The 13,491-nt window shown below is 34.4% G+C and overlaps 1 protein-coding gene across 1 annotated transcript in view; it reads right to left on the bottom strand.

Moving 5' to 3' along the window:
• Positions 1-443: 443 nt before the first annotated feature.
• LOC132934497 (merozoite surface protein 2-like) overlaps positions 444-13,491 on the bottom strand; it is a 55,834-nt gene continuing 42,786 nt past the window's right edge. Inside the window, exons 3-5 of the mRNA XM_061000804.1 lie at positions 11,943-12,081; positions 6,056-6,162; positions 444-4,168 (exon numbers count right to left, since the gene is read on the bottom strand). Coding sequence (XP_060856787.1) covers positions 3,620-4,168; positions 6,056-6,162; positions 11,943-12,081 — 795 coding nt within the window. The 3' untranslated portion in view covers positions 444-3,619. The remainder of the gene's footprint in view (positions 4,169-6,055; positions 6,163-11,942; positions 12,082-13,491) is intronic.

Raw genomic sequence — 13,491 nt, 5'->3', positions numbered from 1 at the left:
TACCTGTATTATATTGAGTACATTGAGTATGCATTTTTCTTAAGTGATTCGTTTTTATTGTTGAAAATAATGGTTAAGACATATTTTGTTTATTATTACAAAGCTTAATACATTAGGTTTTTTTTTTTGATTACTAAAAGTAGTAGTAGTAGTAGTAGTAGTAGTAGTAGTAGTACATTATTATTAAATCGCAACGCATTTTGGCGAAACAACAAACTCACATACATACAAACACATACACACACAGACACTCTCTCACATGCACACAAACACACACACACACAAATATACATGTTGATCACACGACCGGCTACCTATAGTAGTGCGGGGGTATACATATTATTAAAATATAATATGATATAGGAGGAAAGTGACGGGACAATAGTTGGGACGTGCAATAAGCGTACAATGATCGATTAGCCGGCGCGAAGTTTTTTTTTGAAAAAAAAAAAATACATGTTAGCGAGCGGCGATCTGCTCAGGTCCTACCTAATAATAATAATAATAATAATTATAATTATAATAATATGTTTTGTTTTTATAATAATAAAAATAACACGACGACGGTTGTTACCATATAGTATGATGTGCCTGGTGGGGGAGAAGTACCTAATAATAAAGTTCCAATTGGAAAAAAAAAAAAATTAATATAAATCGCTTGTATTGTACATTTGTACAACACATTGTACTGGTGAATTATATAAAAAAAAAAAAAAACATAATAATCGTAACAATAATGATGTTAAAAATTAGTGTGTATGTATATACATATATAATATTATATATATGTATATATTATATATAGGTCACAAATCAAATAAAAATTAAATTTGATGGTTGTTGGGAGAGGGGAGGGGGTTATGAAAATAAAAATACATAATTATCTTGGGATTTTTATAAATATATAATATTACATATACTATATTATAATATGGCACCTGTTAACGCGTCTAGCGTTTTAGAACATTACAAAACTTGGGCGTGCGGCTTCGTACTCGATTATGACACACACGGCCAACACGCTCATCTAAATACAGTTAAGTTATATACAATGTTATATTTTTAATACTGCTAAATATTTTTGGAAAAAGACATTTTATGTGGCCGTACACTTTTGCTATTATAATAATATTGTTCTAAAGGTAGTAGGTGTACCTGTAATACGGTGTTCGCTGACGCCGAACAGTCAGAATATAAAAAGCGTACAATTATTTATTGTGTAGTAGGGGTGGTGTCACATATTATATTAAATGTATCTATATGTAAAAGAAAAAAAAAATATAAAATAAATAAATAAATAAAAAGGGGTTGTAAGGAATTTGGGGGCGGGGAGGGGAGGCAACTAAAATGGTACAGTTCCGTGTATGTACATAGTGATTATATATAGACAATATTTACAAGAGAGAGACAAAAAAAAAAAACAATAAAAATCAAAACGTTCATCTCATAGAGATTTATCGATAGCTATTCGATATATTTTTTTTTTTTTTATACTTACGTTAAACAATATATCATCCGAACGCGGTCGGTTCTCCTAATTCAGGCCTGTTAATTATTATTTGTTTATGCTGATGAAATGTATACTGTATGGGTATATTATATCATACAGTAGAAATCGTTTATAAAGACACCGTGGTTGTATAATATTGTCATAATATTGTCAGGTCCCGTGAAATAATGGAGTGTCCGAGACTCCGAGCAAAACTCTTCTATACATAATATTATGCCATCCGGTTGTACGGCGGTTTGTTACGACCTATATCTACTACTGGTCCCTCGAACGTCATTATAAACGATTTGCACTGTATAACACTGATATTATGTATTTAGTATCATCATCTTATATTATTCTCAATTTTCCAGAACAATTATCATCATTATTATTGTTGCTATTACACATGAACACATTATTTATTATTATACTAAAGTTCGGCAACCTGTGGTTTGGTCAAAACGAGACGTTACGGACCAAAAATAAACTTATAGCCTAAACTGTACACGGAGTGTTACTATAATATAAACATAGGTACATGCATAAGGTGCAATTGAAACGTTGACTATAAAATATTATATTTTATCAAAGCTGAAAAATGATGTTTTATAAACATTTTAAAACTCGTTACTTTGTTAATATTGACGATGCATGCTCACAGTTTTTTACAATTTATTATCATTATGCGTGTACCTATATAATACCGCACAGACACTCATAATTAAATTAAATTATCCATATTTAGTTTAAGTAATAAAAAAATTGTTTAAGAGCTACATATATTTTATTTTCTCCTCATATAGCCTTTTTAATATTAAATTTTTTTTTTTTTAGAAATTAGAAATATTAATACTTTTCGGTATTGAGTACGTTTTGTTCATTATAATATAAACACCTATAGGCTCTAGGTACGCTAAACAATATAATCTAATATATTTCATAACACTAGTTCAATATTTTAGTATCACGATCCGACGATCGTCACTACGTATTTGAAATTCTGCACAATGTTGCGTCATTATACGCTTAAATTTTATACTGTGATGTCGATGGATTAAAAGTTCATATTATGAAAAGAAAATATTGACTAGAATTATCATACTAAACAATATTACTGAACATGTTCTCCGTGGCAATTCAAATAATATCGTTGGACTCTTTAGTATGCTTCGATGGCTACAAAATGGTACATGGACGTTACCCGCTCAGTTACAAAATAGTAAGAACACGCGAGCAGCGATATTCACCATAATTCCTGTCACGTACCGCGAGGAGCCAATCGTCGCGTGGAGGGGAGGTGTGGAAATAATAGTATAACACATACTTCGGGCAGTAATAAATATTACTAATAATTATTATAAAAAAAAACGATGCGAGTCGGTAACATGCCCAACGGAATGTCAGACGTGCTCCCGGAGCAACAACGGTACCTATAATAATATCATGTGGGATGATCCGATTTCATACGAATATAAACTATTGTACATAGGTTCCACAAACACTGGACCGTTCGGAAAATGCAACGGGAAAATTCGCAGTCGCTACGCGTGCGCACAGATTGTGTTTACCTCTCTCCGGGTAATGAATGCATCACGCGTATTAGATATTATTATTATAACGAGCACGTGGTGCTGTCGACTGCATCAACGCAGTTGGACGCTATACGTTTAAAAATCAAACAATAAAGAAACGTTTAATCGTTGCAATAATTATTGTACGCAACAAGTAAACAATGGTAAAAAAAATTTTAAGAAAAAAAGTCTCAGAGGGTGTACGTGAAAATCCCTCAAAGCGATCGTTAACCTATTATAATATTGTATTAACTACCTTTAAATCGCAGCGATATCGTCGAGTGTTCATAGATAAAAAAAAAACCTATGACCTGTATATTTATCTGGGATTTGTTCCGTTTTAAATTTAAAATAAATATAGGCATTGTATACTATTTCCTCGCGGATTCATATGATATTAATAACAATAGTAATAATAATTGTTTAGTTTTTTACGAGCCTGGTTTCGAGAATAGTATAACGATGATGATGATGATGATAAATAATAATAATAATAATAGTAAAAATCATAATAATAATAATAATAATAATAATAGTAAAATAATGTAATACTATTCTAGTCTTGATCTAACGATTGAAGGGCTTCGGGACGGTGTCTGTTGCGCCGGTTGTGTCTGAACCGAATTCGACTGTGCTTGACTGGTGGTTTAGAAGAAGGATGTGTTGACGGTGATGGTGGAGGTGGTGGTGGTGGTGGTGTAGTGGTCGTTGTGGTGGTGGTGGTGGTGGTCGTGGTGGTGGTCGTGGTGGTCGTCGTGGAGGTCGTTAGCGATTTTCTGTTGTAACCGCCACCGGCTGACGCGATCGGTCTCTTGGACGAGCCGTTGCGCTTTCCTCCGCTTCCGCCACTGCCGCCGATGACAATGGTCTTGCCCGACGAAGCGGCCACCTTGCGATTGTGGTCGCCGATGTCAAACTTGGTGTCCAGCTTGAGAAAGTTTAGGCATCGGTTCAGCGGGTCCGTGTGGAACACGTGCCGCCTCATTGGACGGCCCCGCCGGTTGAAACCTATGTACCGTGACTTGTCGACCACCGACTTGTACCGTGTGTACCCAGTGGACAGCATCTCCTCGTAGAACAGACACTTCGGGCCGCGGAAATGTTTCTGAAAGCAAAAACAAATCATCGTAAATTAATTAGATGTGATTTAGAATCTGACGATATAGTGTCTCATATATGACATATTATGTGTCTTTTATCTACACAGTTCTATATGTCGTGGGGGGGGGGGGGGGGGGGTGTGTAAATAACTACATACGTGTAGACACTACACATGTTATCAAAGATTTTCTTGAAAATTTGAGATTTATATAAATAAATAGACCCCCTTAAGTGATTTGACTTTGCGACCATAATACATGAGTATCAGTATCTGTCGATCTTCGATCGTTCGAAAAACTTGGATACTAATAGATCGTATAGTTCTACACTGACAGTCATCCGTATGTTGGCAGTAATACAATAATACGTATAAATATTTTATATAAAAATAACAATCTATAGTAGGTAGTATAATATTTTTTATAACGATATTTGTATAATTTTTAATCTTTAATAAGAATTATAATTGAAATATTATCTTAGAATCAAAATACATGTTAGGTTAGGTATATATCTTGTTATAATGTAAGTAATTAAACATTCTCAATATTTTACCTACCTACCTAAATTAAACTGTGATTGTACATGTATATATTCTTACCAGGTACTGGAAAACCTTTTGAATTTATCGGTATTAGTTCCGGTACTAGTTCTCCAAAAAAAAAATAAAGGTTTCGGTTCCAAATAATTTTGGTACCAGTTTCAGGTAATTTAGGCACCGAAAAGTATAATGATTTTAAATACCTATCCGGAATTAATTAATATTATGAGAAATATTAGAAATCTCATATGATCATATACTTATTCGCAATACAGCAATACCATTAAATTATGACAAATAAAATAATTTTATTTTTGAACCAAAAAGAACCTATTTCATTTAAAAATTCCAGTTAGGTTCTGGTACTTTATCAATTAAAATAAAGGTTTCGGTTTTGGTTCTTAATATTTCAAAGGTTCCGGTTCCAGAACCAGTTCTTTTAGATTCGGTTCCAGTCCCTGATTTTAACAGGGCCTTGCCCCTGAACTAACCAATAAAAATATGATTAATTTAAATTATTAAATTTATTCGTTTTTACATAACAGATTATCAAAAAACGCATTTGTATAAAGACTTGTTAAAAGCTATATAGTATTATGTACAATGTACATGTCAACATGTGTCAAATGTATCATATTGTATGAATCTACCTATCCATGGCAATATAAACGTAATAACACAATACAAATATTTAATTGTTCTTAATTTTTATACGGGCATATTATATTATATTGTTTGTAGACGGGCACTACCTATTTTGTATATTATATAAGTAATAAGTGGCTGAAAAGATTGTGACTAAACATTATATATTTCTATGCGGCTCGTGTATGTATATAAATATATTATATTATAAAGGTAGGCAGGCATATAATAATAATTACTATAGGTACCTACGTACAATATAATATTGTAAAGTAATAGTGTCGACATTTATTTAAGACGGCCGAGTGAAAAATGTGTTTTTTTCTCGAACATTCTTTTGGTGTATTTACTCAACGCACGCAGACGATAAAAAATAGTATTCGAGTGTGCTAGATTGTGAAATTCATCTTTTAATGTACGTTGAAACAATGTGCAGGAGATACGCAGCAGTCATATCGGTTTATTGTACATCGTAAAAAAAAAAGGAATTCGTTGTATGAAGGGTGAGATGCGCGAGACCGACTGCTGTCGAGACTCGAGAGCCTTGTTATTCGATATTCTTAAATATATTATTTAATATTATAATATATATTATATAAAAAAAAAATTACTGTATGTAATAATAGTGTGTGTAGTTGTTGACTCTGTACTGTTATGTAGACATATAAAAAATATAATATATAATATAATATAGACATCACTCACCGAACCAACAAGGGACCATTTGTTGTTGAAACACAAATACCGATGCGACTCCTCAGCGAATATCGACAGTCGAATACTGAAGTCCAAGGATTTGACGGTTAGGTTTTCTGTTGATATAAAAAAAAATAAAAACATTAATTAATCGTTCATCACGAGTACCTATGATGAGACACAGTTTTGTATAGGTTCAATATTATATTTTATGCACGTCATCGCTCGTCCACAGAGTGTAGGACTTTGGTGATAATACGTAAATAAGTACGAATTCTTTGTTAAAAAATGTAAAACATTTCGTTTGAAGTTAAAACTCAAAATTATATTTTTCGTAAAATAATTCTGAAACGTTAATTTTAATTTCACAATCAAAACGCAATGGGAGTTTTTTTTAGTGAAATCATGCTTATAATACCTAAACATATTTATAAATTACGAAACATAATTTCACATTAAAAAGAAACGATGATCGGTTTTAAATATTCATCGTTTACATTCGTTTCATTACGTTTCTATGATATTTTATCATTTTAGTTATTGATTAACGGTAACACACGTCACACACGAATTCGCAATTTTTTTTCAAACACAAACGTTGCAATACGCCGTTTTTTAATCCCTGCAATAAAACTTTTATTGACCTGCAGAGGTCCTGACAGGGCGCTGACAACGTGTTAATTTATTTATATTATTACACGACGCATATTATCATAATCTGTAAGAATTCTATAGGCACGTAGGGGTCGGTGGTTTTAATAGTTCACCGGTAACCGAGTAACGTCATATATATATATATATATATAATATACATGCGTATGTTACCCGAAACAATATGGTATTATGTTCATAAAATAGGGTCCGTGTCGTAAAAATCATAATAATAATATATCGACGAGATGTTTTGTGTGTGTGTGAGTGCGTTAAAAGTTAAAATCGGATAAATACACGAACAAATCGGTGATCAATCATCGACCGCCACTACCTATATTAATGTGTTAGTGAGTTGTTAGCTCTGGGCTGCGGCGGCTTTACAATATAAAGTACCTACGTATATAATATATGGTATATACCATGTATTTAGGTAGGTATAGGTACACGAGTACGCGCCCGGGACGATAGTTACCTAAAACAACGCTCCATTCGATATTATAAGTAACCTTACCGTTAATAATCATATAATATTAATATGCAGCGCCGCGGCGTATACGGTAAAAAGCGCATTAGTTGTTAATTTATTGTGATACAATGTATTATTATTATTATTATATTGTTGTGGTATAGCGTTTCGGTTAGGCTCCGTTTTTCGATATTGTTAGGTACACACGCAATCCGTGGGTACGTAAGCGCCACAACACATACACGCCATACGCAACCACGACCATCATTCGCTGCCGCTTCATTTCGTATTATATAATAAAATTGTCAAACGCATAATAGAAAACCAGTACTTCAAAATTTCAAGTCACGATCGGCCGTGGAATGTACAGGAGAGCGTTTCGTATTAACTGATTTAAATAATAATAATAATAATAATAATAAATAAATAAAACAAACACACAAGCATCACAAGCATCACATCATCACTCGGCGTATACACACATACAATATAACGTTTTGTGTCTTGTGTGTTTATCATCCCGCTGTGGCGGCTTTGGAGGTTATAGAAGAGTAGGACGAGAAGAGGACAAACACGCTTTAAACAACAAAAAAAAAACCAAACTTTACAACGATTTTCCATTAAAAAACAAATCCACCCGTTCGTAGGCACCTATTGCGTGACGAGTTAACCAACTCTGCTGCGCACCTCGTCACACCACCTCTAAGTAGGTACATACTATTATAGTTCTATCAAAGTATAAAGCACTACCTGAGACATTTTCTTAAAGTAGCTCGCGATACATTGTCTTATCGTCATCGCACCGGTATCTTTGATCGGACTTTCGGATGTTGCGTCTTAGTGATTATTAATAATATATATTATATGATATTTTAACGTATTTTATACTAAATGTTAGTGGCCACGCTGTATTTCCGTTGTATAAAAAATAAATTGGTTCGTCAGCGAGAAAAACAGCTTGAAAACATAGTCTTTTCAGAATGTATATACACGAACATCACGCGACTCATAGATATTTTGAAGATTTATATTAACGTCCGCAATCAGCCGGATTGGGAAATTTTAGCCAATCTTGATAAAATGTTTTAGCTAATAATAAAACTCCCCCTTCCTCCTTAGCCCTCTGCACAATTAATGAGAAGATAGTGGCCGTTCATGCTAAGCATTCCCTTTCCCCCCATTCCAGTCCACTGGTCGTGGCTAGAGAGATGATTTTTCCGAAACAATATATCTCGTAAATATCAATTTGAAAAGGGCGATGTCGAAGAGTACGGGAAAAAACTAAAAACCTACTCAAAGCGTAAATATTGCAGCATTTATACTTCCATAATAAGCCGCGACTAAATAGGATTCAGTTCGGAGTACCTATTCACGGGTCAAGTCCTCGTCCTGTCCTCGGCCGCTCGGTTACCTACTTGCAGGGTTTTTGGAGCTTTCGGACATCGCGACAACCGTTTGCCGAATACCCGTCTATTGTTAATAGATGTCACTTATTAAACGACATCTATAAGACATATTTCAACTGCACACGTCGAGTATTGGGCGAGAGTTCGTTACCCTCCGCGCTACCTGTTGCACGGCGGCGGCGGCGGCGGCACACACGCGCGCGCGGTTAGCTATAACATTATTACACCGTATACCACGTATACTATAACGCGGTATACGCGGCGATATACTTAAATGTTTATCGCGTCTGTCATTGTTCTCGGTCGACGAAAAAACTACGCTATCGACATATCAAATAAGTGCGTGCGCGCCCGTGTAAACGTCGTACCCATACACACATATAGGTATACATATAATAATATTATAATATTATATAAGGTATATACTTTCGAAACGGCGGCGGCGTGAGCACTATAAACATGCGACGTCGTCGTACCGCCGACGCCAGAAACACCGATAATAATATTATTATTATTATTATTATAACGATCCGTGTCGATTCTAAAACACAAAACTGATATTATTCGTGTTTGGCGGCAGCAGTGGAATCCATTAATATTCAAAGAACATAAACTATAATATTCGTGTGCGCGCGCGCGTATTCTCATACAATATTGTACATTATTCGTTTACTATATTATATTATTATACAGCATAATATATAGTACCTATACATTATTATGTATAATATACAGTTACACACGTGTGCGTACGATGTGACGACGACTAACCGCCGTTCGTTTAAATGTCCATTTTTCGAAACGAATATTTAGGACCTATATATATTATATGATACGAGGAGACGAGTCGGGGCGCACCGTCGCCGCTCGTATTATAAAATTGTATTATATTATCTAGCCTCACGCATAATGATATTGTACACATTACACATATATGACGTATACGCGTACTATTATCGTAGGTGCCTATATTATATACTATTTAATATAATAATATGCGTGCATGATATATACGTCGAGTGTATAATGTTATGCGACGTACACGCGGTGTGGTGCGGCGGAGGGCCCGATGAGGAAAATACGAAAATAAAATACAAACTAACCGAATATCGTGTGTTATATGGGTACGCTGTGATAATATTATGCATAGTGTATGATGTACGCCGGTCGTGGTATACGCAGGCCCACGACTAACCGCGGCGGTACCTATACTACACAGGTATCATGTATAGACACTATATCGTAGTGTTGTATAGGTACCTATGCAGAGCTATATACCTGTATACCGCTGTCGAAACGAGCTGGTGGAGGCGGACGGAAAAATTCTCAAAGAATTTCACTCGACACGTTATATCTATAATATATTGTTATTATACGAATTCATAGTGATAAAATATTTCGTCAAAACTGCAGTTTAAAATATAATATTTACCTATAATAAATTGTACATGCGTCATGTATGACGTGATGATATTTATAGGCGTTGGAGAAACGTTCGGTCAGGTTTGGTACAGGAGCATAACCACGAAATATATGTTATTGTGTATAAAAGGCTGGGCTTTGATAAACTAAAAACGAAAACTGAATTAATGAGTACCGCCTATACGTTTAGTTTACCTACCTAATTTAACTAATTATTTATTTTTGTGATTAATAAATTTAAACTTAATTTATTAAGTGACAACTGTAGTTGGCAGCTACGAGTAAGAACGTGTTAATACCGAGTCAATTAGCATATTATAAGGTTAGCTAATTGCAATATGGTAAGGAAAAAATACGGACGTTGAAATCTCTCAGTTTTGATTAAAATTGCGTAATATTGACTATGGACATTTAAAAATTTTAAATGCTCAATTTTATAGGAGTTACCTATTTAAACTGTGCTTGATAAGTATATAATTGTATAATACATATATGACAACGGACAAGGACTATAATATGATAACAATATTATCTAAATCAGATTAATCCAAACTGGTTGGTGGAGTTCAAAATTATTGCAGTACTTATATACTAAAAAACTTCAAGTTAGTTTTTTATTTTAGTATCAATAACCGATCTAGGTAAGAGTCTGCATAAATACAGCAATATTGTTATTTAGTAGGAAAAACCCTAATATTGTATTAAGTTACTGTATTTCATTGAAATAAATCGTATACTCCTTGAAAGAAGTGTAGCCAATTAAAAGGATCACCATAAACTAAAGAAAAATAATTGTTATTAAAAAAAAAAAATAGTAAATATATAAATGCAAGGCCACTGGGTGTAAAGTTAAACTGTTTTAGATCAATAATCTTGTTGTTGGCATATTTTTTTAATACGCGAGTCTGTCTGAGATATTTTTTAGTAGCTACTTCGGGTCGATTTTTAAATAGGTATAATAGTATTAAATAACTTTCCGAGTTCAGCTATTATCAGTGGAGTGCTCAGGGGAGGGTTATATTGTCTTATATGATGATCTATAAGATGGTGTATACATGACTCCGGTTTGTCATAATTTGAGTTGTTGCAGTTTTGAACTGAGGCGGCGATATATCAGATCTAATATTAGGTAGGTATATAATATAATATTATACTGTTCCATACTTTCGTTCGATTTGAAAACAGTACCGTCGGAATATATATAAACGCATGTGATGTACGTATAAATAAATTATCGTCGAGGGACACGCCGCTCGGAAGAAACCTGCAAGTATGCGGGAGTAGGTACATTATGCATAGGCGTTACACACGAGGAGTACCTATATTATTAAAAATATATACTATGCATATAATATATGCGTGCAACAGGACGTGTATGTATAATATAATCATAACGATGTCAACGGGAGAAAAAAAAATCGGTGAGATTTTATGGCGCATTCCTGCACCACTTATATAATCTAATATTATTATGAATTATAATCATCTCCCACCCGTCCGCGCCACACCAGCTCGGGCACGACAAATCAAACGGGCCGTGATCGGAGGCGGAGAATTCGCCGTTCGGAATGAACAATCATAATCGTGAACTCGGCATATTATGGTAAGTTATCGCAGGTGCCTATATTACGCGTAGAATATATTATATTATTAGTACGCTCACGAATATGACGTTTTCGCCACTACGATTATCCCCACCGCTACGCCACCCCTGTGAACGCGGTGTTATTCAATATTATTTTTCCGCCGCACAAAATAATACGCGTATAAATTATATATAACTTGACGACCTTTAGTTTTATCGTTATCGTTCCGATGGTATGTCGCAATCGATCCCGAGAGTGCTGGCGTTCATTATACGCTATAAACAATATGTGTTTAATGGACGAGGCGCGATCACGACGACGTGTGAATAAAAATATTAGTATAATATAACTTAGGTACTTACGAAATGGATTCGAAGTCTCGTCGTCGGCGAGAACTCGTCCCCGGTAGTCAACCCTGACATTTCGACTACTGCAATCGTTGTACAGTCGGACCCCAAATCCATAGCCAGGGCCGCACCTCCAAATGTCGCACAACACCACCTGTAAACACAAACCGTAAACGTTCACGTTACTATATTCACCGGTATTTGATAAGAACAAATTATATAATAATGATAACAACAATAATACTGGGAAATTATGTGGGAACGGCTTTTTATAATAATATGGCGGTAACACAATTATATATTTTTTTTTTTTTTTTTATTTATTTATTAATTATAATTATAATTTATTAATTATATATATGATATCATAATAATATTATTATACTATCGCAAGACCGTTTTCCAGAAATATGTATCTGTTATCCGCATATAGTTCCTATAGTTTAGTGTTCAATTCAAAATTATTGCATAAATTAAAAAGTGTGTACTCGTAAAAATGTTAACATTTTCCAAAAAGCACATATTTTATTCCTTCCCCTTCAGGCTCCACCGCCACATGCATGACCACTGTGTCTACAGTGTGCGGTACAAATTGCATTAAAAAATTATGTGTGAGCGGTGATATAAAAAATATACATATTATAGGACGTACCTAAGTAGGTATCTCATACTATATAGTTATTTAATATAAAATTAGATATCGGTGACGTTAATTTGATGAATTACAACCCGACACCACCCTTGTAAAAAACGTCATCTACACATGTCCGGAGACGAAAAAGGTAGGAGGCAGCAATAACAGCCGAAACGACCATGAAAAGCTCGGAGACGTCCGCCTCTCGAACGCCCCTTTCTCAAACGCCGTCACTGAAGCGGTTTATTTCATTATAATATGACGGGACAATATTATTATTATCAATACTATGTATACGGCCTATATGTACTTAACAGTTTAATAATCATATTGTGATATGTGTGTAAAAAATGAAAATAATATAATATTGTATATAGGTACACGTCGCACCACCCACTGGACGTGCATTAAAGTAACAACGTTTCGACATTTTGACGTCCGCTGACGAGACGCTCAGCAGCACCACTACGACGGCAGTTCCGTAGACGTGTAGAAATTTCAACAATTTTATAATATCGTATTTTCAGAGACGAGAGCAAAAAACGCTCGCTATATTATAATAATTCTATTATTATAATTAATATGATTGAACGCGATGACGCCTAGCAAGCGCCTATATATTGGCTGTATTATTATTATTTTTTTTTTATGTTCACCCATATCAATCGTACTATACAATAACGTTATGCGTTATACCACATACACGGTATGCGGGTGTGCACCTCGTTAAAAATACGTGTACTCACTAAAAAAAAACTTAATTTTGTCGAAAACCGAGCACATATCTGTACCTGTAATAATAAGCGCACGCCGCGCGTGCGCGTGTGTATATATACTGGTCGTATTATATTCGTTTTCGGGTCGGACGGGTTAATTACTATATAATATTATTATTATATAACAGTGCCGCGAGATAGGTAGGTCAACATA

The sequence above is a fragment of the Metopolophium dirhodum genome, chromosome 1 (genome assembly GCF_019925205.1).
Source record: "Metopolophium dirhodum isolate CAU chromosome 1, ASM1992520v1, whole genome shotgun sequence".
Lineage (NCBI taxonomy): Eukaryota > Metazoa > Arthropoda > Insecta > Hemiptera > Aphididae > Metopolophium > Metopolophium dirhodum.
This window is presented reverse-complemented; position numbering and strand designations above follow the sequence as displayed.